Source organism: Chinchilla lanigera, unplaced genomic scaffold, assembly GCF_000276665.1.
Source record: "Chinchilla lanigera isolate Chin_1 unplaced genomic scaffold, ChiLan1.0 scaffold00065, whole genome shotgun sequence".
NCBI classification, from domain to species: domain Eukaryota; kingdom Metazoa; phylum Chordata; class Mammalia; order Rodentia; family Chinchillidae; genus Chinchilla; species Chinchilla lanigera.
In genome coordinates, this window is record NW_004955466.1 from 6,402,740 (window position 1) to 6,425,838 (window position 23,099).

General features: G+C 43.7%; 1 protein-coding gene across 3 annotated transcripts in view; it reads left to right on the forward strand.

Annotated features, from left to right (window-relative positions):
• The window catches only part of Ppp2r5e (protein phosphatase 2, regulatory subunit B', epsilon isoform), a 157,348-nt gene extending 139,402 nt beyond the window's left edge, over positions 1-17,946 (forward strand). For all 3 annotated transcript variants that reach the window (XM_005399153.2, XM_005399154.2, XM_013521973.1), the window contains 8 exons: positions 32-91; positions 949-1,057; positions 2,869-2,922; positions 3,027-3,077; positions 4,451-4,570; positions 7,108-7,235; positions 9,295-9,396; positions 13,238-17,946. In XM_005399153.2, coding sequence (XP_005399210.1) covers positions 32-91; positions 949-1,057; positions 2,869-2,922; positions 3,027-3,077; positions 4,451-4,570; positions 7,108-7,235; positions 9,295-9,396; positions 13,238-13,337 — 724 coding nt within the window. In that variant the 3' untranslated portion in view covers positions 13,338-17,946. The remainder of the gene's footprint in view (positions 1-31; positions 92-948; positions 1,058-2,868; positions 2,923-3,026; positions 3,078-4,450; positions 4,571-7,107; positions 7,236-9,294; positions 9,397-13,237) is intronic.
• The last annotated feature ends 5,153 nt before the right edge of the window (positions 17,947-23,099 follow it).

A 23,099-nucleotide genomic window follows, 5' to 3' on the forward strand; every position in this document is an offset into this window, starting at 1 on the left:
CCTCCCCTCCCCTCCCCTTTGGTCTTTGAAGGTTTGTTTATGAAACAGAACACTTCAATGGCGTAGCTGAACTGTTGGAGATACTAGGAAGGTAGGCGCTTCTGTGTACTCTCTGATCTCAGGTGACTGCCACTCGGGCGGCACACTGAGATGCTGGCCTAGATGTCTCTCACGTGTGCTCAGCCTGTTCCCCAGCTGACTGCTCGGCACGACTTCCTGTTCCCCTCGTTCCACGGTGACGGGTGACTAATTCCACCGCCGTGACTGGAATCGCTGACAGTTTTGTTACTACAGACACAGCCCGTCTGTTTGGTCAGGCCAGTTACGCCAAGACGTCTCACTTGCCTGGGCCTAGTTTCTAGGCTGTCCTATTCCTTCGCCATGTCTAGTGAAAGGAAGTTTAGAGTGCACCAGTAAGATCGCCGTTTTCAACAGAAGCGTGTGCCTGGTGCGGCTCTAAGAGCTGCTGCTGGGCTCACAGAGTACGCTGCACAGAGACGCTGTCGTCAGGGTCCTACACACACAGGAGGCTGCCAGAGCCAGGGATCACTGAGCCTCTCCTCCCACACGGGCAGTGAAAGGGAGCCGTGCCACTTGCGTTTCTCTCAGTGACCTCCCAGGGCGGGGAGGAGGAAGTGAGCGAGGCAGGCGGTTACACGGGAAGAGAGGAGAAAGGAAGGTTTTTGATAGAACTGTTTAGGGGGTCCTAGTAGTTTCAGGTGCACAGGCGCCGTCCTGGGCTGTCACGGACAAGTGTACTTCCTTAAACACTTTCCACTTCATGTTGCCCTTCAAAGTGACTAAGAAATCTTGAACGCTGCCCGCATAGGGTTTGGTTGTTTTTGAACGAAATTAAACAGGTGAAGATCTACCCAATCTCACCAGAACAGTTCGTCCCTGTGGAGCGTGTTGTGGCATTGCTAATCTGTGTCTCTTTTCTCTCCCTAGTATTATCAATGGCTTTGCTTTACCTCTGAAGGCAGAACACAAACAGTTCCTGGTGAAAGTGTTGATCCCTTTACACACGGTCAGGAGCTTGTCACTCTTTCACGCCCAGGTAGAGTTTTAAAGTGTAACTACTTGCGAAGCAAAAATGAAAAGTTTGAAAACTGATTTCTCGGAATAGTTCCCTAATTCAAAAAGTAGACTTGTATGCTAGGGATATGGCTCAGTGGTGCAGCACCTGGGTGAGGTCATGAGTTCAGTTCCTGGTATAAAAAAGTAGACTCGTTAAAGCTGAAAATACTCTCTGAGGAAGGTAAAATGTATATTTTTCCCTGTCTGCAGTAGGATTGTGGAAGAATTTTAGAAGGGAGCAGCCTTTGCCCAGTCTTATTTCGCAGAGACCTTCGACGGTTTGCCCATGTTCACCCTGGTTATATTTTCTATGTTGGACCTAGGGGCTGTGGTCAGATGTGTGTGCGCTCTTGAGACTGACATCTCTGGCATTGTGTCATCATTTTTAACGTTTTGTTTTGCTTTGGTTTGGTTTTTTAAGAAAAGGTCTTGCTTTATAGTCCAGGCTGGCCTTGAACTCAGGGCAATCCTGCCTCAGCCTCCCGAGTGCTGGGATTACAGGCCTATGCCACCGCGCGCCACTTTTTTAATGTTCTTAACTGTTTTTTTCCAGCCTTGTTTTGCATCAGTTTATCTGCTGGCATTTTGCCCATTCTTGTGCTTTACTCAGCATTTTTCTCACAGTATACAAATAAAGTCTCCAAACACTCCCTTGCATGGTATGGATGTCACCAGAGGGCGGGTAAATGATCTAGTGATTTTTTGTTTGTTTGTTTTTTGTCTTTTTGAAACAGGGTCTCGCTATGCAGTTCAGGCTGGCCTTGAGCTCACTTTGTAGCCCAGGCTGGTCTCGAGCTCACAAGGATCCTCCTGCCTCACCCTCCCGAGTGCTGGGATTACAGGCATGTGCCACCACTCCTGGCCTTTTTTAGTATTTCAAACCCCTGACACCCTCCTCCCACCAGTGGAAATGTTTTGAGTTTGTATAAAAATGTAACACGTTTTCCTAAGCAGAGTTCTTCTTTAAAGGTGAAGTTCTGGGTTTTGAGGATAGTCCATATGCTTCTAATTTAATAGCTATCAAAAAGTTGTTGCTTGTGAGAGTGATTTCTCGTCCAGGAACCTCTGCAAGCCCCTTGAGTCTTGCCTTCAGTGTTGGCAGTGAGGTATCACATTTTGTTATCATTTAAAAGAATTATTACTTACCGGTGTTAGCATCGGCTATGGAGCGTTCTTTACATTTTTTCCACGTTCTAACTGTGGTGGGTGCAGCCTTCTATAGCCTCGTGCAGTTGTCTCAGTAGCCACATGCTGGCGTTTGGAAAACATCTCCTTCGCCTAGGAGAAGGCAGCACAGTGTAGCCGCATGCTGTTGTTGGTGTCAGCAAGACGGGAAGCCCGTGAAATGTGGCTTGAACTGTATGTCAGCGAGACACTTCGGGAGTACACTGCATGAGAGTTCACTTGTGCGTCTCATTAACTGGCTGCTTCACGGCTTACAGAATTATCCTAGAGTCCTCTTAGTGTTACTCTTTGGCTTCAAAAAGTAGCTTTTAGCTGCGCGTGGTGGCACATCCTGTAGTCTCAGCTACTGGAAAGCCTGAGGCAGGAAGATCACAAGTTTAAGGTCATCCTGGCCCGCATAGTGAGACCTTGTGTTCCAAAACTGAACAAAACAAAACAACCAGAATTTTGGTTGATACATTTGATTTTTATGGTGGTTAAACTGAATTGATCATGAAGTTAAAGCCAGAGTCTACAGACGGTTTAGAAGGTTTTAATACTCTTTGTCTTTTCAGCCCGTAGCGTATAGCATTTAACATGGTGTCCCTCCTGTTTTTCTTTGTTTAGTTGGCATACTGTATAGTACAGTTTCTGGAGAAAGACCCTTCACTCACAGAGCCAGTAAGTGTTTTTTTTTGTACTTCCATAAGACAGATGAAGGCACCTTTCCTGAAACCCTGCAGGAAAAATTAAATTCTGCTTATTTTTTCTCCTTTTCATTTTAGGTTATTAGGGGCTTAATGAAATTTTGGCCTAAAACATGCAGTCAAAAAGAGGTGAGTGCTTCGCATCAAAGACTGCCTGTCAGTGGCCTAAGTACCGAGCGCCCTGCTGAGTGCCAGGCGCCAGGCCGAACGTGTAGAAAGACACACATTTCATGCAGACCTCACGGCTAGGGTTCGGAGGCAGCCTGTGAATGTTCTCATCTCACCGGCGAGGTGCGGGCTTCAGGGGGTGAGAGTAGCCGCAAGTGCCCTCAGTAAGAAGAGGCCGGAGGGGAGGCTGGCCACAAACGTGGCCTCAGATGTGTCCACGGCTGCCACGCAGCCCAGGCCAGGCCGCAGTCGGGCAGCTCCGTGGATGTCACCTTCCCAGTGCCCTCGGCCTTTGTGGTCTGGAGTGTTAGCTTCACTGGACGGATGCCAGAGCAACTTGTTCCAGTGCCTGCTTTAAAGCACAGTACAGGTGGGATCTTACGACATAGACTCTTCAGATATGCCCAGGCCTTTTGTTCCTGCTGTTCCCGGTGGCTCCGGAAGGGTCTGAGCTGCACCGTCTGTGCCTTTGCCAGGCCCTCGGCTGCGATGCCAGGCAGGCAGGGCGGGGCGGGGCGTGGGGCAGGCGCACAGCGCACGCACATCTGCAGGTGCTGTCAGGGAGGCTGAGCGCCGGGCGGGGTGCAGCCCTGGCACAGAGGTTTCTGTCCGGGGAGAATTTGGGAGAACACGTATAGTACCCTGACCGTTCGCAGTGGTCTAGAGAAATAATTTCCTCCTCAAAGCCGCTTGCACGTTCCAAGCCCTCCCTTCTCATTTCTTACCACTTGTTAGGAAAGGTATAACCATGCCCTGCTAGCCATTGCATCTCAAGATATGAAAGCAGAGTGTGTTTTTATAGTTTAACTGCACACCTAATTTTTTCCCAAAATTACTTTTTCATGGCTAAATGGTGTCTTTTTAAAATTTCCCTGATCATTTTTCTCTTATATTCAATGTAGTTGACCGAATCAGCTCTTCATCTGGCTCCATTTTGTGATCTCTCTTCTCTAGGCACACGGTACCGAGACCATGAGATTCACTGTGCTGTCTAAAGAGAAATTGTGTGTGTGTTTGTGTGTGAGAGAGAGAGATAGAAGCGAGCCCTGAAGCGGGTGCCCATTTCTGAGGGGCCCTGATAGGGCCCTCGGTTCTGTACAGTAGTATCCTTAGCAAGTAGGAGATTTTCTTTGAAGGAAGTAGAATTATATTCTCAATGTTGCAGGGAACTTTTAACAAAATACCCTGTGGTGAATTCTTTGTGAAACGAACATCTGACATAGGCTGATACCTGGTTCGCTTATACTTGGCTTTGTATATACCTTTTTCTTGAAGGGCCGCTCATGTGCTTTTAAACAGAGTATGTCCTATTGGTGCTTTGCTTCTGCTTGCAGGTCATGTTCCTTGGGGAGCTGGAGGAAATTCTGGATGTGATTGAACCTTCACAATTTGTCAAAATTCAAGAACCTTTGTTTAAACAAATTGCCAAGTGTGTATCCAGTCCACATTTTCAGGTTAGTAGGGAGGAGGACACCAGTGTAAATAGCACACACAACACAAATTATTTTGCTTAGATTTCTGTGTACTGGGAGAGGTGGGGTGGACACCGGCTGCCTGCTTTGTTTGAGTTCTAGTTGCTATTTTGCCTTTCCTTGCCCCCTCGTGCTGGTGACAGTGATCTTCACAGTGGCTGCCTTCGCTTGAGCACCTGCAGCCGGAAGTGTGTGCTGGTGCTTTCTGTCCGCGACCTGAGTTCCCACCACCCCCAGTTGTGTGCAGATGGGAATGCTGGAGCTCCGGGTGGTGAAAGAACTCATCTCGGGGAAACTGCAGGATAAGAAGTAGGCTGGTCGGGTTCTGCATGAGGAAGAACAGTAAATACGCTTATGAAGGAACCGACAGCCCTAATGCTCCGTGCAGTGCTGTGGTAGATGCTTTGCGTACATTATTTATAGGCTGTGCATTACCCTGTGAAGCTCTTTTTCAGTTTTAAAAATGAGGGCCAGAGAATTATTTGCTCCCGGTTAACAGGGCTGAGTTAAGTTTTGATCTTAGGCCCAGGTCCTCCCGGAAGCCCTTGACCTTTTGGTGGCTCGCTCTGCCTCCTTGTGGCCACTCTGAGAACGCAGGCAAGGTGCCGCTTCCCTGGGGCCCTGCTGTGTGCAGCCCACACAGGAGGGAAGGAAAAGGCCCGGTGCTTGACCTTCCCTGGCCCCCACGTCACCGAAAGTCCCTGTCCAGCCCTAGAGGAGTGACTGCCCGTCACTCCCGGGCAGTGTGCAGGTGGCGGTAGGCCAGAAGCACAGCTCCAGCGGGCCACTGGCTGGTGGGCTCCCCGCACTGTTATTATCCGGCAGCGGCAGACGCAGGCTGTGGCTGTTGTTTTGACTTTGGATGTACAGACGTGTTTGCATGGCAGAGCAGTGATCTGTGTGAACGCAGAGGTTGGAGCACAGAGAAGGAAAGGCAAGGAAAGCAGGAACCACAGTCGGGATTGCAGTCTCTTCAGGGTCTGGCTGAACATCCGCGTATTACTCAGGCCTGTTGTCCGCCTCATCCGGTCAGTTTTATCAGGACACTCGGTACAGGCATCTCCTCGGTCGAGCATCACTGAGGAGGCTTAAACGATGCTCAGAAGCTGAGGAAGCAGCACAGGTCTGGGGCGGCTCAGCCGGTCCTACCCGACGCCGCAGGTGGGTGGTGCGGAGGCTGGGCGTGCGCGTCAGCGCAGGCGCGGTCAGCTTGCGGTGCAGTGCTGCTCTGTGGCCACACGCTACCTTTTTTGGTACTGGGAATTGCATCCAGGGCCTCTGCGCTGAGCTGCATCCCCAGCCAGTTTTACACTTTCGAGACAGTTTCACTGAGTTGCTAAATTGCCCAGGCTTGGCTGGAACTTGTGACTGTCCTGCCTCAGCCTCCCAGCGTGCTGGGATTATAGGCTTGCACTGCCACGCCCAGGTCCAATATAACCACCCAAGAAGAGGGGAAAGGCAAGTAAAAAGAATGTTGACACACAGGTACCAGCTCTGCACGGTGGGTGTAATTACTATGTACTGCAAACATGTTTAAATAAAAAGTTTTTAAAAATCACTACTCTTTGTGGAGATGTTAGGGCCTGCTTTTGAAGTCTTCCTTTGTGTTCATAAAAGCCAAGGTGAGCAGCTCAGGCCCAGCACAGCAAGTTGGAATGAGTAGGTTACACGGTGGACAGAGACTGGGGGCGGGGACAGTAGGCCGCGTGCACGGAACCAGTCCTGAGGCCACAGCGCACTGGCCACCTCCCGGCTCTCCCCATTTATTTATTTATTTATTTAGTTTTTCTTTTTTTTTTCCAATACCGAGAATCGAACTCATGACCTTGCGCTTGCCAGGCAGGTGCTGTGCTGCTGAGCTAATCCCCAGCCCCCTGGCTCTCCTCATTTAAAGGAAGGGAGCAGAACTGAGCTCTGGAGAAAGCCGGGGCCCTCGGATTGAGTCCGGGCTTTCACCCCTGACCAGCAGTGCAGCTGTGGACACTGTGGCCGGGTTACCCGATCTCTCCGAACTTCCAGGTCCTTGCTGTGGGCCAGGCTCCCTGCTTCCTGGGTGGTGCTGAGGACGACACAGTGCCCCTGCAGTACCACTTCCGTGGCCACAGGGGTGCTTGGTTAACGTGGCCGCTCCTCAGGGACAAGTACTTGCAGGCTTCTGAGCGTCTGTTCCTGAGCTGCAGCCGGCATGGGCCGAGGCAGATCTGGACTGCGGGCCATGAGAGGGGAGCCGGGGGGGCGCAGCTTGTGATGTGGGGACGGTAGAGGTGTGTGGAGCTTGGGAGCTGCGTGGGGCAGCGCAGTTTTAAAGGAGAAGGTAAATGAACAGGGAGAAAACCTTTTCTTTCCCCGCACTGATGAACCACTTCCGAACATTGAGAGATTTTAAATCCACAAAAATGTAAGAAGTGATTAATATTTAATTATACTTTTGGTTCGACAATTTAAAAATAGTCTTTTAAAATACTTGTGCTTGGGAAGATTATCATTTGCTTTACCCCTGTCTTTTTCTTTTCCCGAAGGTGGCGGAAAGAGCGCTCTATTATTGGAATAATGAATACATCATGAGTTTGATAGAAGAAAACTCCAACGTCATCCTTCCTATTATGTTTTCCAGCCTCTACAGGATTTCAAAAGAACACTGGAATCCGTAGGTTTCTGGTTTGCTTTCATTTCATCTAGTTTCCTTCCCTCCCCGTCTCCCTCCCTCCCTCTCCCCTCCCCTGTCCTTTCTTCCCTCCCTCCTTCCGTTTCCCCCTTTTCTTCTTCCCTCCCTCACTTTCTCCTTTGCTTTTCTGTCTCTTTCTCCTCCTTAATAAAATGTGGGTGCTCGCTGTATGCCATTTGTTTCGCTTGTTGATAAAGACAGGTGTTTGAAAAGATAAAGGCCCTGCCTTTTAGAAATTCGCACTGGTTGGACAGATTCAAAAGAAAACCAATGTTTTAACAAAACGGTGCTATTTTGTTAAGATGCCTGCTTGCGTGAGTGGCTTCCTGACCTGTGGGTGACGCTAGCACAGGTGTATTTGGGGGGTCCTTGGGAGCTGGGAAGACACTGGTGGGATGACGTCTCTCAAATTGAATCTTAAAGGAATTCACTGGGTGGTTGGACGGGGAAGCCCTCTGGACAGGAGTGCATCCGTCATGTAGCTTGTGCCTGTCGGATTCTGGATCAGGCGCAGGGCTGAGGTGCCGGGAGAGGTGATTAGACACGGGAGCGAGCCTGCAGGAGCCGTCCTCAGCTGGCAGGGAGTCACGCAGGGCTGAGGGGAAAGTGGGCCGTGCAGGTTCGCATTTTACAGCAAGATCCGCTTCTTAATGACGAACTCAGTCACCACGCACATTCTGCAGGGGAAGGGAAGTTTAAAGTCTTCCGTCTTCTGTGAGAGTGTGTGTGTGTGAGTGTGTGTGTATCTCCTATAGCACTGTCTGCTTGGATTTTACACATTTACACATTGTCTTGGCGGACTGGTAGAGAAACTTCATGTGGAATTTAAGAATTAGTAGATGTAATTCACTAAATCATAATATGTCTCTGAAATTTTTACATGGAATTGTGAAATAGCACATTGTGTTTTTTTCACATATGCTATATTTATTAATAAAACTTGAAAAAACCAAGCATTGGTGAGTAGCTAGGTGCCGCCGACAGTCTCCCGAGGGCTGGGGAGTGGCTCGGGAACGGCCGTAACGCTCCGTGTCGGGTACTCCGTGCGTTTCCATTGCTGCTGTGGTGAAGGGCAGGCTGGAACCTGAACAGAGATGAGCCTCAGTTGTCCTTCCAGGGGACAGAGGGCAGGAGCTGCTGAGCAAGTACTCTTTCTTACAGATGTTTCGGAAACTCAGACTTGGGTTTAACGTGACTTGAGTGTCACCTACCAGTGCTCGCCTAGTAGTATGGGGAGCACGTTCGTTGTAAAATTGGCGGTAGCGTGGAGTGTCTTTGCAGGGGCGTTCAGACTGGCTGAGGCTGGCAAGCGCGCCGTGACGTGCTCCGCGCGTGGCCCGGTCTCTCTCCGTCTGGTGAGAAGCGGCTGCCGACGTGGCCTCTGGGCGTGGAGTGTGGCGCAGCTAATGGCCACCGTCACCGCCTGCCAGTGGCCGCCTCAGTGCTGGGGTGCAGGGTGCCTCCGTGGGAGTGGACGGACTGACGCAAATGACAGCTGGAAAAATAGCGCCTATTAAACTGCCTGGCTTATGGGAGCTCGGTATCATATCTCTGAGTATGAGTAATTGTACGTAAATACTTCTACATATACGCTTTATATGTGCGCACACACAATTTGTTTCCATAGGAACTGCTTCAGATTCTGATGAATTATGTATTTATTACTTGCAAAGTAAAATTTTATGCAAATCCAGGTCTCTCTAAGGTTAGTCCTAGCACAGGTGCTTATTTTTAGGATGAGGTTACTCTATTTTTGTACTTCTTGTTACCAAGCGATCAGGTAGCCATGGCTAATCTACTCGAGGTACCAGTAATCAGAAGGGCAAAGTTAATTTTCTCTTTCTGCCGCCATTGGACAGATTTCGCCTGGAATAGTAAAGACTTTAAATTTCTTGATGTGGAAACAAGTCAGCTGCAGGTCGGTTCTGGTTAACCGGAAGGGGATAGAAATGGCGTGCTTTCGAGCTGCTGCGGCCCGGAGTTAGCCCTCCGCTGTCCTCCCGTTACGTCAGCTCACCGTGTTCCCTTCTCCCCTCCACAGGGCTATCGTGGCATTAGTGTACAACGTGTTGAAGGCGTTTATGGAAATGAACAGCGCCATGTTTGACGAGCTCACAGCCACATACAAGTCAGATCGTCAGCGGTAACTTTTTAAAGCTTTTTTGTCTGCTGTGTAAAAGACTGTTGAGTTCTTGTCTGAAGGTGACTGCTGCTGCCGCAGACCCTAACCAGCCCGACTGTATTCCTCTGTGTACTCGTGTTTGCCTCCTCATCTGTGTGTCTTTCCTAGTGTGCCACTGAGCGACCAAGCTCTGGGCTGGTGTCACTTTGATGAAGTGCGCTTTCTTCCCTTCTTCTGTTTCAGTTCTGCCTCAGGGTTCAGAGCCTGGCAAATAGCTGGTTTTTCAGGCCCATTTAAGGAGACCATCAGGTGGTCTGCCCTCTGGACTCCCCTTCCTAGCCTGCTTGAGCTAGAATCGAGCCGGTGGCATTCCTAACAGAGGAGGGATGAGGCACTGTTGTCTAGTTGTACAATGCAAAGCGTAACTCTCCCTTGTAGAACCCAGCAAATGCATTACAGTTCACTGGGCAGTAGAGGAATATAGGTTGATAATCTGGCATTAGGCAAGTCTTAATGTCCAGGTTTAGACCATAAGGGAGCAAAAGCCAGTGAGGTCCTGTATAGTAAATGGCTTGTAAAGTTTTTTTTAATATTTCTTTGACACGATTCTCCAGTTTTGTTATTTCTTGTCCAACTTCCCAGAAGGTGTACATGGGAAGCTCTTAGCAGTTGGGTCTGTGGTTTGGCTGTGGTCACCTTGAAGCAGTGTCGGCTTGTAGATCATCAAGCGAGGGCCCACGGGGACCTCAGAGGTGTGTCCGACGCTCACAGCCAGCACCATCTGAACCTGCGGGACGAAACTATCTGCGCTTGCCTTTTTTGTTTTGCCCAATTTTGAGTGTGTCACTTGTATTTTACTGATAAAAAGGTAAAAGAGGGGCAAGGTCAGTGGCACAGGTCAAAAGACCACCGAAATGGTATTTTTCTTTAAGTTTCCAAGGATGTGGTTTATGAAAACCAGTTATGGGATGTGGCAGGTATTTAGCTGTAGACAGAGGCTGACTTTTTAACCACACCGTTGGGATAAATATCAATTACGGGATAGGTCATGCCACACTTGCAGCATAAATAACTTTTAATTAAGTATATTAGCAGTAGTTGCGAAAACATTAAATTTGTAATAACCCTCCTTGCCCCAGACTTAAAATATTTGAGAAATATTATTCAGAGAAGGGCTAAGGGCATGTGGTAATACCGTGTGCGTAGCGTTTTGCCTGTAAAAGCGACAGTGCTCACTGTTACCCTGGTTCGGCAGGGACTGAGTCTGCACAGGCTCTCAAGGACACTGCAGGGGCTTGTGCTGTGGCTGAGTGGTAGTGCTTACCTAGCATGTGAAAAGCCTGGGGCTCGATTTCCTAGCGCCAGAGGAATATTTTTAAAAGTTAAAATTGAAGGCCTTATTTCTAAACTACTCAAATTAATTGGTTCACATTTAATGTCAATAGTGAAAATGTTTAATGCTCATTTATCGTCTAAACAGACTAATCCTCTGAAAAATGTAACCAGGGAGACTAGGAATAGACAAAATAGAGGTTAATTCTGATATTTTGGTTTATAGTGCGTGGACTTTCCTAATGAGAGGTTTTTTTTTTGAGACAGGGTCTCGCTATGCAGTTCAGGCTGGCCTTGTGCTCACTTTGTAGCCCTGGCTGGTCTCGAACTCACAATGATCCTCCTGCCTCAGCCTTCCGAGTGCTGGGATTACAGGCATGCACCAGCATGCCCGGCCAGCGTCTTTTCTTCGAAATTTTTTTTTTCAGGCCAGGGTAACACTTTGTTCAAATGAGTAATAGTAGACCGAACAGATAGAAGCACTGGTTTCCCTATAGATGTAAGAATTGGAAAAGAGAGAGTGCAGAGGCTTGTCTGGTTCTGCCAGAGAAGAACCGAGTGAAGATTTCACTTCAAGAGGCAAGAAATCAATGGCATCAGTTCAGAGCTGAGTTTTAAGTATTACAAATCTGAAAACAGTGGGTGGAGTAAGTGTTTAGCTCTGCTAGATACCTACGCCAGGGCTGTGTAAGATTGAAACTGGAAGAGAATTTGACAAGATCCGCATGATGACAATGTGGTTAAGTTCTAAACTTTCCCACCTACAGGGAAAGAGAAAGGAGGCAGTGAATACATCAGAAGTATTTAGAAGCTTTGAAGGTATAATTGTCAGTATGAAGGCTGTATGCTAACCCATCATAAATTTCACGTGGAAGGAATCCCCGTAGGACAGAATTGCATTGAATGCTGTAAAATTCCTGATCAAAACCATGAACGAAATGTTTTGGTAAAAAGATGATGATTATTGTGATGGCATCAACACAGCGTAACCTGTTAATTAGGACAGTGTGAATGTGACGTGCGCTGAGCTGTTTTTCAGTGGAATAAAGTTCCCAGGAGTTTGCTTACCACTCGTGTGTCCCTCCAAGTACAAAGGTCGGAGGGCATTCACACGCAGCTGCATCTGTAGCCTGGGTTTAACTGTGCTCAAATAAGTGCTGTCGGAGAACATCTCTTTAGACTACGATTATCCCCAAACTAGATTGGGAAACAAAAAGTGATCCTTTGCCACATAGTTTGCTTCCACCTAAGCATCTAGAAACCCACAACGGTTGCAAGATGATCTAATCTTGCCTCTTGCTGCCCTGTAAATGCAGTATTTCAGGGCCTAAATTATCAATAGGTAACTCTTTTAAAATAATTATGCCCACTGAAATGTGTGTTGTTCAGATTGCATTTGTTGAAACTACTTGTAGTGAGAAAACTAAGTATAGCACAGTGAATTATTTTTAATAAATGTGATATTTAAATTAAAAATGTGATATTTAAATATTAAATATAAATATTTAATTTACAGTTTAGTCATATACTAACATGTGCTTCCCACTTGGTTGATAATAAAAATATCCTATTAAAAAAAGCAATTTCAAAATGTTATTGGCAAAATAAAATTTATTGACTATTTTGGGTCAACCAGTTTTTGATAAATTTTAGCAAACAGTGAAATCAAAAGTCTGAAAATCATTAGTAAACTTAATATTAAACTAAATTTGAGGGCTTAGTATAGCAGATCAGCACACAATAATAGTATCAACAAAGTTCAACCTAGATCTTTAGTTACAACTAAAATCACAAGTTTTCAGACACTGCCAAAAAAGACTTCTGTTTTCATGGTATAGGAAAAATAGATATGACGAAAGGAGAGGATGGATTTTCTTGAGATTCCTCATTCTGTCTGTCAGTGTTATTTCTTTCTTTGTATATGTGTGTGTTTTGCTTTTTTTTTTTTTTTTTTTTTTTTGAGACCGGGTCTCACTATGTGGTACAGGCTGGCCTTGAACTCACTGTGTAGCCCAGGCTGGCTTCAGGCTCACAGAGATCCTTCTGCCTCAGCCTCTTGAGTGCTGGGATTACAGACGTGCACCACCACACCTGTCTGTCAGTGTTATTTCTAACATCCCTTCTGAGAATGTATATGAAAATGATTAAAGTTGGGTTCTTTCACAAGTAAAAATCACTAAGTGCCCTTAGTTTTAGGATAATTGTTATAATATACAAATCATCCCCATTTTTGTGTCTTGATAATTTTGAAGTTAATCTTCTGTGTTAATCTGAATATAAAGGGATATTAATTTGATATCTTAAGATAGTGTTTTCTCTTACTCTGTTTACTTGTATGATTTTTATGACTGTATAAGTGTCGAAAAATAAAACTCACGAGAGAGAAAAGCCAAATAGAAAAATCCCTTAGTGCCGAGCTTTTCAGACTTCTGACATAAACACGAGGAATGCGGTGTGAAGGGCCAGTTACTGCGCGCTCTTCTCCTTACGCCTCTGCGGGTGCTGACACTGTATTCTGTTTCTTCCTCAGTGAGAAAAAGAAAGAAAAAGAGCGTGAAGAATTGTGGAAAAAATTGGAGGATCTGGAGTTAAAGAGAGGCCTTAGACGTGATGGGATAATTCCAACTTAACGAAAATCTGACACAACGTTACTAACCTGTGGAGTCACACATTTATGTAGTAGAAGATGGAGCAACAGTTTTCTGTATTGTGCAACTTTACAGTAGATTTCACATTTGTTTCATTATTACAGCAGCACTGTATATACCCTGTCTCTAAGTAAAAGAAAAAAAAATAAGGACTTCAATCCAAAGTTTGGACAGTAGATGGACTTCTCAGAACTTTGCAAAACATAATCATTGTTCTAACCCTCTTTAAAAAGCAAACAAAAAAGCAGTCTTCAAAGATCTGTTGAAATTGCTATGTTAAAATTCCATTATCAGGAGTTCCTTATTTATCCCTAGCAGAGAGTATGATACAATTTTCAAATGTGAACAGTCTTAAATTTAGCTTGTCTTTCTGCTAAGCTGTTAAATGTATTTATAGGAAAGGACGGAAAAAACAAAAAAGAGACTGTCATTTCCTTACGAGTTTGTCTAACTTCTTCCTCTGGATGACTTGACTGTGATCTGACGTCTTTTCCTTTTGCACATGTCCCTGAGCTGAATGTCCGTGTGGGAAGGGCCATGAATTCTGACGGTCCCTGAGGAAAGTTCTGTCCATTGGAGTGAACGTCTCTCCCGTAACCAGGTAGCCCTGGTTCTCCTCTAGTTCCAAGATTAGGAGTTCAAAGAGAAGAGGTGATAAACATAGTAGGAAAGGGAATTTTGGATTCACGCGTCAGTTTATGGTGAATCCAAATCACTGTCTTGAATCCTTTGAAAACAGGCACTGGAACACCAAAGCTTCAGTCCCTGACCAGTATTAGTTGCATACATCATTGAAAATACATACGGAAGATATTTTAGACATGTCAGGAAAACATCCTTTTGGACCATAGGACGTAAGAAAGACAAACACTAAACAATACAACCATGAAATTGATCTCCAGGATTGTGAATCTAATTGGGAAAAGAGTTGGAGCCAGCAGCTTGGACTGTTTGGATTTGTTGCCTTACTTTTTAATATGTATTTATAAAGTATTTCAGCAAAAGAGGATGTAGCCTCTGGGAAAAAACAAACCTGTTACAGTGTTTTTTGTAGATTCTCGTTCTATATCTCATCACAGCGCCAGCCCTGTTTTTAGCCAGAAAGGATTCAGGATAAACACGATGCATTCTGAAAGGGATGCATATTCCTAACTACTGTATTTGTTACCAAAAGTGGTTCTACAAATGCTACTGAAAAAAAAATCTGGAAATTCCTAATGTCCTGAGTATTAATAATAAAGTTTAAAAATGCTTTTATATCAAAGGTGCATTGTGACCAAATTGTTTAAGAAAAAAAGTAAAAACAAAATCTAGGGCTGTATCATAGATAGATTTTATTGGCTCTCTGCTTTGTATTAAAAGAGGAATCTTACATCTTGGGTAGGCAAATTGCTGATAAAACTTGTGTACAGTATGTACTTCCCCGCTGCGGTTGCATTATATGTACTGAGAGATTTGTGCTTTGGGATTTATTGCCAGGATGCTTTTGTTTGTTACAGACACGGCAGCAGTGAGCTGATAATGCTAAACCATCACTTCCAGCACCATTCACGGTATAGAGCTGATTCTGCGTTCATGTGTTGAATTGTGATAGTAGCGAACATGAACACATGAGCTATTGTTGCTCTTAATTAGAAATACAATATAAATATGGACTTGTGTATTTTCTTCCTTCCGTTTAAATATAAAGTAGACTTTGCAGTTTTATTGTTTCCAAGAAAAAGGAAAAAAAAAAAGCTGCTGACCTTTCTCCGCTATGACGTGTTTCCAGATTACCAGTCAGGTCACAGTGTGTGCGTAAAAGTCAGCTAATCATGGATATTGTTATCTAGGTAATTTTGTAAGAAGTGAAGCAAAAACAAAACCTGGCATTGTGAATTCCTAAGAAATAGCAGTTAAATCATACGCAACACCAAATATAACATGGTTTAATGGAATTGATTTTTTTTTTTAAAGAAATTCATTACTATGTTGGCAGAGTCTGCCAAAAATGAAACAACTCGCTTTAGAAGTGCCAGAGCAAAGATACAAGTTCACGTACTGATCTTGATAAAAAATAAATTTGTAACAAGTGTTCTTGGCCCTTTTGATGTTAGCCCTTCAGTTTTGACTCGATGTTTATTTTTGATGGTGTAAACTGTTGTTTGCCATGGGATGGAAGACATGAGAATCACAGGCTTACGCAGACTCTGCCCCCTCAGATGAAACACAGCCATTTGGTATGAGAAAGGCCAGGCCCCCTTTCTGCACCATACCGTTTCCTCAGTGCAAGTGGAAATGCCGCAGGCATCTTGATGTCAGTTCTGTGTGTTTGCCATTCTAAACCGAGGAGAATAAAGCTAAATTTTAGACATTTAAAGAAGCAAATAGAGCTCTCTGTCTAGAATTCCTAGGGCAACTTCTGAGAAGAAAACACTGTCTTTTCTTTTTTAACTAAAAGTGACAATGTGACATTTGTCACGTTGTGTGCGGTGATGCCGAGTAACCGAGGCAATCTGACTGTTGCACTCTGTGACATATTTAAGGATGTACTGGCTGCATTTGCAGCAGCCCTCTCTCTCTGTCCCTTCCTGCAGTTCTGTCGCCGCCACCTGAGTTCCTTGTGACAAATGCATCTTCGTGTTATATTTTGTTTGTCTCATAGTTTCCAGAACTATATATAAATATATTTTTAAAATAGCAAATATTATAGTTAGTGAGTGATGACCACTCCAACCTGATCCCTACCATATTGGTTCCAGGGATGAGATGAAGAGTGTTGTTGGAAGAAAAAAAAAATATTCAACCCTGTGGTTCGGAACGGTGCTGAGGCCCGAGGCTCAGCAGTGTGTGAGCGGTGACCCCGTCTCCCTCGAGTCGCGCATGCATTCCGTTTTCGCCTCATGCAAGTGTCCCCAGTTGTGCCCCTTCGGTGTTGCTACTTCTTGTTCTTTTCAACTTTCTGTTGTCCCTCACACCTGAATTTTTATAAAATAAAATAAAAAATAAAAAGGTAAGAAAGAAATGATACCCTCAATCCCACTGGATACTCACAAGCAGGGTCGTGCTCCTTTGTCTTGGGCGCCTTTGCCTCCATGGAAGGGTTTAATTTATTTTGTACCTCCCTTCCTGCGTGGGGCGGTCCAGGTGCAGGGCTGGGGATTGCTTGTAATTGCACCTGCTGTACTTAAATGTATAGCCCTAGGCTCAATCACACTATGGAAAGAAAAAAAGTATATTTAGAGCTTTAAAAGCTTTTTTATTTTTTTGTGGGGATGGGGGGTGGGTAAGGGATGTGTGGATGATAGGATGTTATTGGGATTTTTAAGTGTTCCAGGGGTGGTTTTCCTTTTTCCTGTTTTTTTGTTTGTTTGTTTGTTTGTTTCTGTTCTTCCCATTAATTGGATGCACTGACGTGGCCCAGGAAATGAAGAGACACTCTCTTTCGATGCTATTACCAATGTTATCACAAAGTGACAGTCGCCTGTAGCAAAAAGAAGGGTGGCACCAGACATGATCAGTGATGTTTTATTTGCACATGAATATTTTTATTTTTGTATTCGGGCTCAGCTGCCTCTCTGAGTGGAGTTAAAGAATGAGCCGCAAAGGATTTTTTGTAATAGGTATATCGGCAGTGCATTTTTATATTTCTCTGTATTTAAGTTTGAAATTCTAAAAGAAGGACTGCGCATCTGGAGAGAAAGTCGAGCAGACTTTGAGGCGGTGGGATGTTAGCCTGTGCCTTCGCCTGGGCTGGGCAGCGGCAGTGATGTCTCTTGGAAATGAACAATGTCTATGAATAGAGAGTTCCTTTTCTTCCCCTCCTTTGCCCCGCCCTCCCTTCGCCTTCCTCACCTCTTCTTTTCTCCTTCTTTTTCTTGTCTTTGGATTTCTTTCCTTTTAGCCCCTCCCTCCCTCTTTACTTCTTTTTTACAAAATCACTTATTGTAAATATGTTGTAATCCAAACCTCATGTATCAGTGGGGAGATTTCAAATATAAATATTACCAATACATTTTCTGGTTGTTGTCTGATTTTTGACTGAGGTATAATGAGAATGACTTACCCATTGCTTTTGGTTCGAGGATTTTGCTACAGCTTCATAAACCTTTTGGTATTTTAGTATTTCGTTGTTTTAGCAGGAGAGGGCAGCAAAAGTTCATTTTCCATGTTAGTAATGCTGCGGTTCTTGACTGGTTTTAAACTTAGCTGAGTGTGTGTGCCTGTTGTTTTCTTTTTAAAACAGCATCTGTTTGTGGATAGAGGTAAAAATGAAACATTTTTGATATGAAAAGTTGCATATGAAAATTATAGACTGGTTCAGCCAGACCGTGAAGATCTTCTGTTCAACATCAAAGTGAAAATGCTACAAAAGAATCTTCCAGCTCTGGTTAAAACATGCTACTTCTTTTTCAACACAACAAAATGCAAGCTGAGTCTTAAGACACTTGGAATTTGAAATGTTCTTCCTTGGAAACAATTTACTTTTTCAAAGTGGTAACAGAAACAAAAATGGAGGTGCTCCCCAAAAGAAATGTAACCTTCCCCTTTCCTAGCTCTTTGAGAGGTTCTGTACTGTGGGTACATCCAAATAAAGCAGCAGTGAAGAGTTTTCTTTGTTTGTTTGTTTTTCTGACCTCTGTGGCCTTCTGGGTATACAAGGAACAGATTTGGTTAACTCTGCCTCGAGTCAAAGGGGTGGGCACGTTCAGGCTTCTGCTTTGAGAAAACCAGGTTAGGAGTGTGTAAGACTGAAAAGTGGCCCAACGTCGATTGCTGTGTAACAGACTACTCCAAAAGTGAGTGGCTTCAAACAGTTGGGCATTCTGTTCAGCAGTCTAGTTTGGGGAGGAATTGACAAGAGTGTCTTGTCTCCGATCCTCCAGTGTCAGCTGGGGTGCGCAAGAGGGACAGGAGAATACACTCTCAACACTACCGTGTCTCACTCATGCTGGCAAGTTAAAGCTGGCCATTGGCTTGAAGGTCAGCAGGGCCCCACTTCCTCCTCACAGGCCTGCCTTCTTGGGCTTCCTCACAGTATGGCAGCAGATGTCAAAAGGCAGGAAGTGGAGACTGCCAATGCTTCAAGGCCTGGACTCGGACACTGCCATCACTTCCTCATGTTCTGGTGGCTGAGTGGTCCCAGAGCCAGCTCAGACCTCACTGTGTCAAACAGTTTGCTGACCTCTAAGTTACCGTGGGACAGTTTCACCATCGGATATAGCTGTGGTCTGCTGTCTTAACTAATTACATCACATCAAATTTGGAGCCTTGTGGGGTTAAACAGTTAATGTTTCCAATCCAGTTAATCTGGGTTGAGGGCTGGGGATTTAGCTCAGCGGCACAGCGCGTGCCTGGCAAGCGCAAGGTCGTGAGTTCGATTCCCGGTACCGGAAACCCCCCCCCCCAAAAAAAAAATCTGGGTTGAAGAGGGAAAAAAAAAGCTCAATGCTTCCAGCTTATATTTCAAAACAACTAGCATCTAAAGATCAACCTCCTGGTAAGTTAGAAGAAAAAATTTGTAAAAGTATTTTAAAGATTTAAGGGACAATGTCAGTGGTATGCCTCATGCTGTGCATAATGCTGTCTCCTGCCATATATAAATATTTACCAACACGGAGGCACTATAAGTGACAGTCCATTTTCTATTTTCCAGAGTTTTAAATTTGTATATTAAAGTAGTTCCCTGGGGGCAGGATATATTAGATTCATTCACATTAAACTTTTTAACTGCGACTAAAATATGGGGTAGCTAAGGGAACTCAAAACCTTTTTCCAATTAGGTTTTGCTTTCATTATATAGCACACTCTTGAGAAAGCTGGTTGGTTGTTTTTATGTTGTGTGTATGTCCTAAGAAATCTTTTTTTCCTTCTCTGCTTCCCATTCCTTCTAAATTATCTTAGGTTTTAGCTTCTGTTTTTAAGTCCAAGATTCACCTGGGATTTTTTCCTTGTATGTACTTTGTAAAATAGAAATCTAGGTCCATTTTTTCCCCATACACTTATCCAGTTATTGTGGCACTAGTTGTTGAAAGTCTCCATGGTGAATTGGTTTGATACTTTTGTCAAAAAGCTGCTATAAAAGTGTGGATCTAAATCAGGGTTCTCATTCCACTGCAGTGGTTGATTTGTTGATTTGTATGCCCAAACCAAACTGTTACAATTACTATAGCTTTATAGTAGTCTTGAATCAAATTGTCTTTGTCCTTCAGTTTTGTATTTCTTTTCAAGATTATTCTCAAAATTCTAGGTCCTTTACATTTCTGCATAAAATTTAGAAGCAGCATGCTAGTAATGCTTATGGAATTGTGATTGTATTACATTGTGGAAAAATTGACATTTTGGTAATACTGAGGACCCACTATGGTTTGCATTTGTCTCCCCCAAAAGCATGTGGTAGAAACACACTTGCTTTTCTGTTGTACAATAAGTCACAGAGACATTGTTCATATTTTTAAATTAGAGCTGGGTGTGGTGGTGTATACTATAATCACAGCATTCTGGGAGGCTGAGGCAGGAGGATCAGAAATTTGAGTCTCACCGGGGCAATTTAGGGAATCCCCAACAGTGTTGGGGGGGGCATGAGATGTGATTAGGCCATGAGGGCTTTGCAGTGATGAATGCAACAGTGGTGCTGTCACTGGAGTGGGCACATTATATAAGCGCAAGTTTCACCCTTTTTCTTTCTTGCCCTTCCTCTATCTTCTTGTCAAGGGGTAATACAGCGAAATGGCCCTCCCCAGACACAGTGCTGGAGGTACTTCTGGGACCATGAGAAATGTTCTTTATAAATTACCTAGTATCTGGCAGCACAAGACAGACTGAGACATAGTCCATGAACATGGTATACCTCTCTGGATTTTTTTGGCTCTCAGTCATATTGTGGTTTTCACTGTATATAGGTCTTGTGTATCTTTTGTTAAATGTATTACTGTTAATGGAATTTTTAATTTTATTTTTCAGTTATTTTCTGTTATATAAAAATACAATTGGTTTTTAACTGTTACATCTTTAAACTTTGGTAAAGTTACTTATTCAATTTTTTGTAGATTCCTTAGACTTTTTCTGTAAATAATCATGTTATCTACTTTTTATGTAAATAATCCTGTTATCTACAAGAGTTTTGCCTCCTTTTTTCAGATCTTTATATGTCTATTACTTTTATTTCTGTTTTACTTTTTATAACGGTTAAGGCATCCAGTGTAATATTGAATGGAAGTGGTGAACGTGGACTCCCTGCTATATTCCTAATATTAAAAAGTGTTCAGTGTGTAGAGGTTTTTCTGTGTTTTTGGATTTTCTTTTTGCATTGAGGAATTTCTCTTTTAGTTGTTTGAGAATTTTATCATGAATAAGTCTGAACATTGTAAAAGTGCTTCTGCATACATGGAAATAATACGATTTTTCTCCTTTATGATGATGAATTACATTGAATTTCTGGGTTAAACACTGTATAGGTTGTCAGGAATTTAGATTTGAGAGAAGGGGAGAGTGTGTGTGTATGTGTGCATGTGTATTACTAGGTTTCTTAAATTTCTTCCTTTTTTTTTTTTTTTTTAAGTCTTTTTGAGACAGGATCTTGTTATGCAGTTCAGGCTGGCCTTGAGTCACTTTGCAGCCCAGGCTGGCCTGGAACTCACAACAATCCTCCTGCCTCAGCTTCCCGAGTGCTGGGATTACAGGTGTGCGCCACCGTGCCCGGCTCTAGGTTTCTTAAATTTCTAAGTGTGTATTTACCAGGTTTGGTAAGTTTCTAGTTATTTCTTCAAACACATTTCCTGGCCCCCAGTCTTTCTGTCCTCTTCTTTCATGGCACTTGTTTCTTTTAAGTACTAGAGATTGAACCGAGGGCTTCACACAAGCTCTACGACTAAGCTGCGTCCCCAGCCCTAATTACGTGTGTGAATTTTTTTGGTGTTATACAATAACTCACAGAGACGTTTTTAAATTAGAGCTGAGTATCATGGTACACACCTGTAATCGCTGTATTCTGGGAGGTTGAGGCAGGAGAATCACAAGTTTGAGTCTCACCTGGGCAATTTAGGAAAACCCTGCCTCAAAATAAAAAATAAGTTGGGGTGGGGCTGGGCATATAACTGGCCCTGGGTTTAAGCCCCACTACCACCCCCAAATAGGTAAGGTTCATAGAACACACTTGATCTTAGCCAAAAGACTGAGATGCGATAAAAGTTCATATAACAAAAGTAACCTTTTTAAATTCTATGGTTCGGTGGCATTTACTACATTCACAATATTTTGCAACCATCATTTTTCGTTAGTTCTAATACTGGTATCACCCCGAAAGGAAACGATGCCCTTTAAGCAGTCATCTGCTGTCTTAGCTCCTAGCAGCCACTAATCTGCTTTATGTCTTTATGGGTTTATCTATTCTGGACGTTTTACCTAAATGGAATCATACAATGTGTGACCTCCTATGCTAGCTTTTGAAAACACAACGTGTAGTTTCTTGTAGTATGAATCAATACTTCCTTATTATTGCTGAATAATACTCCATTGTGTGGATAGTACCACATTTGTGTATTCATTCATCAGTCAGTAGACGTATCATTTCCACCTTATGGCTACTGTGAATAGTGCTGCCGTGAACATTCATTTTGTTTGAATACCTGTTTGTAATTCTCTCGGGTGTATTGGAAAGAGTAGAATTGCTTTTTAACTTTCTGAGGAAGTATCAGACTTTTTTCACAGCAGCTGCACTGGCTGTACATTCCTGCCAGCAGTGTATGAGGGTTCTAATTCCTCCACATCTCTGCAAACACTTGTTAGTTTATGTTTTTATTTTTGTCATCTCAGTGGGTATGGTGTTCACTTAATAAAAATCTTTTTAGAAAAATGTTCATCCAGTTGGATAACTTTCATTGCTCTGTGTTTAAGCTCACTGTCTTTTCTGTCACATCTATTTTCTCATAAGTCCATATGATGATTTTTTCATTTAGATACTGTAATATTTTTAATATAGCCTCCACTTGGTTCACTTTTAGTTTCTCTGTTGAGATTGCCTGTATCTTCATCCCTTGGTATGTTTTTCAGAATATCACTTACCATAGTTATAATAGTTTGTAAAATTCTGTTTACAGATTTCGACATCTGGGTCATCTCAGGAACTGTGTCTTTTAAATTTTTTTTTGTCTTTTTGAGATAGGGTCTCACTATGCAGTTTAGGCTGGCCTTGAGCTCACTTTGTAAACCAGGCTGGCCTCGAACTCACAATGATCCTCCTGCCTCAGCCTCCCAAGTGCTGGGATTATAGGCATCTGTCACCACACCCGGCTAGGAACTGTGTCTTTTATAATAGTTTTTTTCTCTGAGGTTTTGTCACATTTTCCTCATTCTTCAGATATCAAGTAATTTTGGATTTTGTCTTTGCTATCTTGAATATTACGGTATAGGAACTCTGGACTATATACCGTCCTCTGAAGAGGATTGATGATTGTGTTTTAATAATCAACTTTGAAGGACCATCTCCAATCTCAGTTCACTTCTTTTATCCTTCGCTGGGCTTTGTTCCATGCATGCAGGGGTTGGAGCTTAGCCTTAGATTTGGGCCGAGTTGTGTAAGATCTGGGTACTTCTTTTCTGGCTGTGTCTTTTCCTGGGGTACCACCCCAGTGGCCATGGTTGTCTAAACTCTATCCTCATTCTTCAGGCCAGGAAGACGGGTTTTTATAGTTTTGCTTCACATTGTGTTGACCCCCAACCAAAACCCCATAAAAATGGAGAATTTACCCAGTATGAACCTTTTTC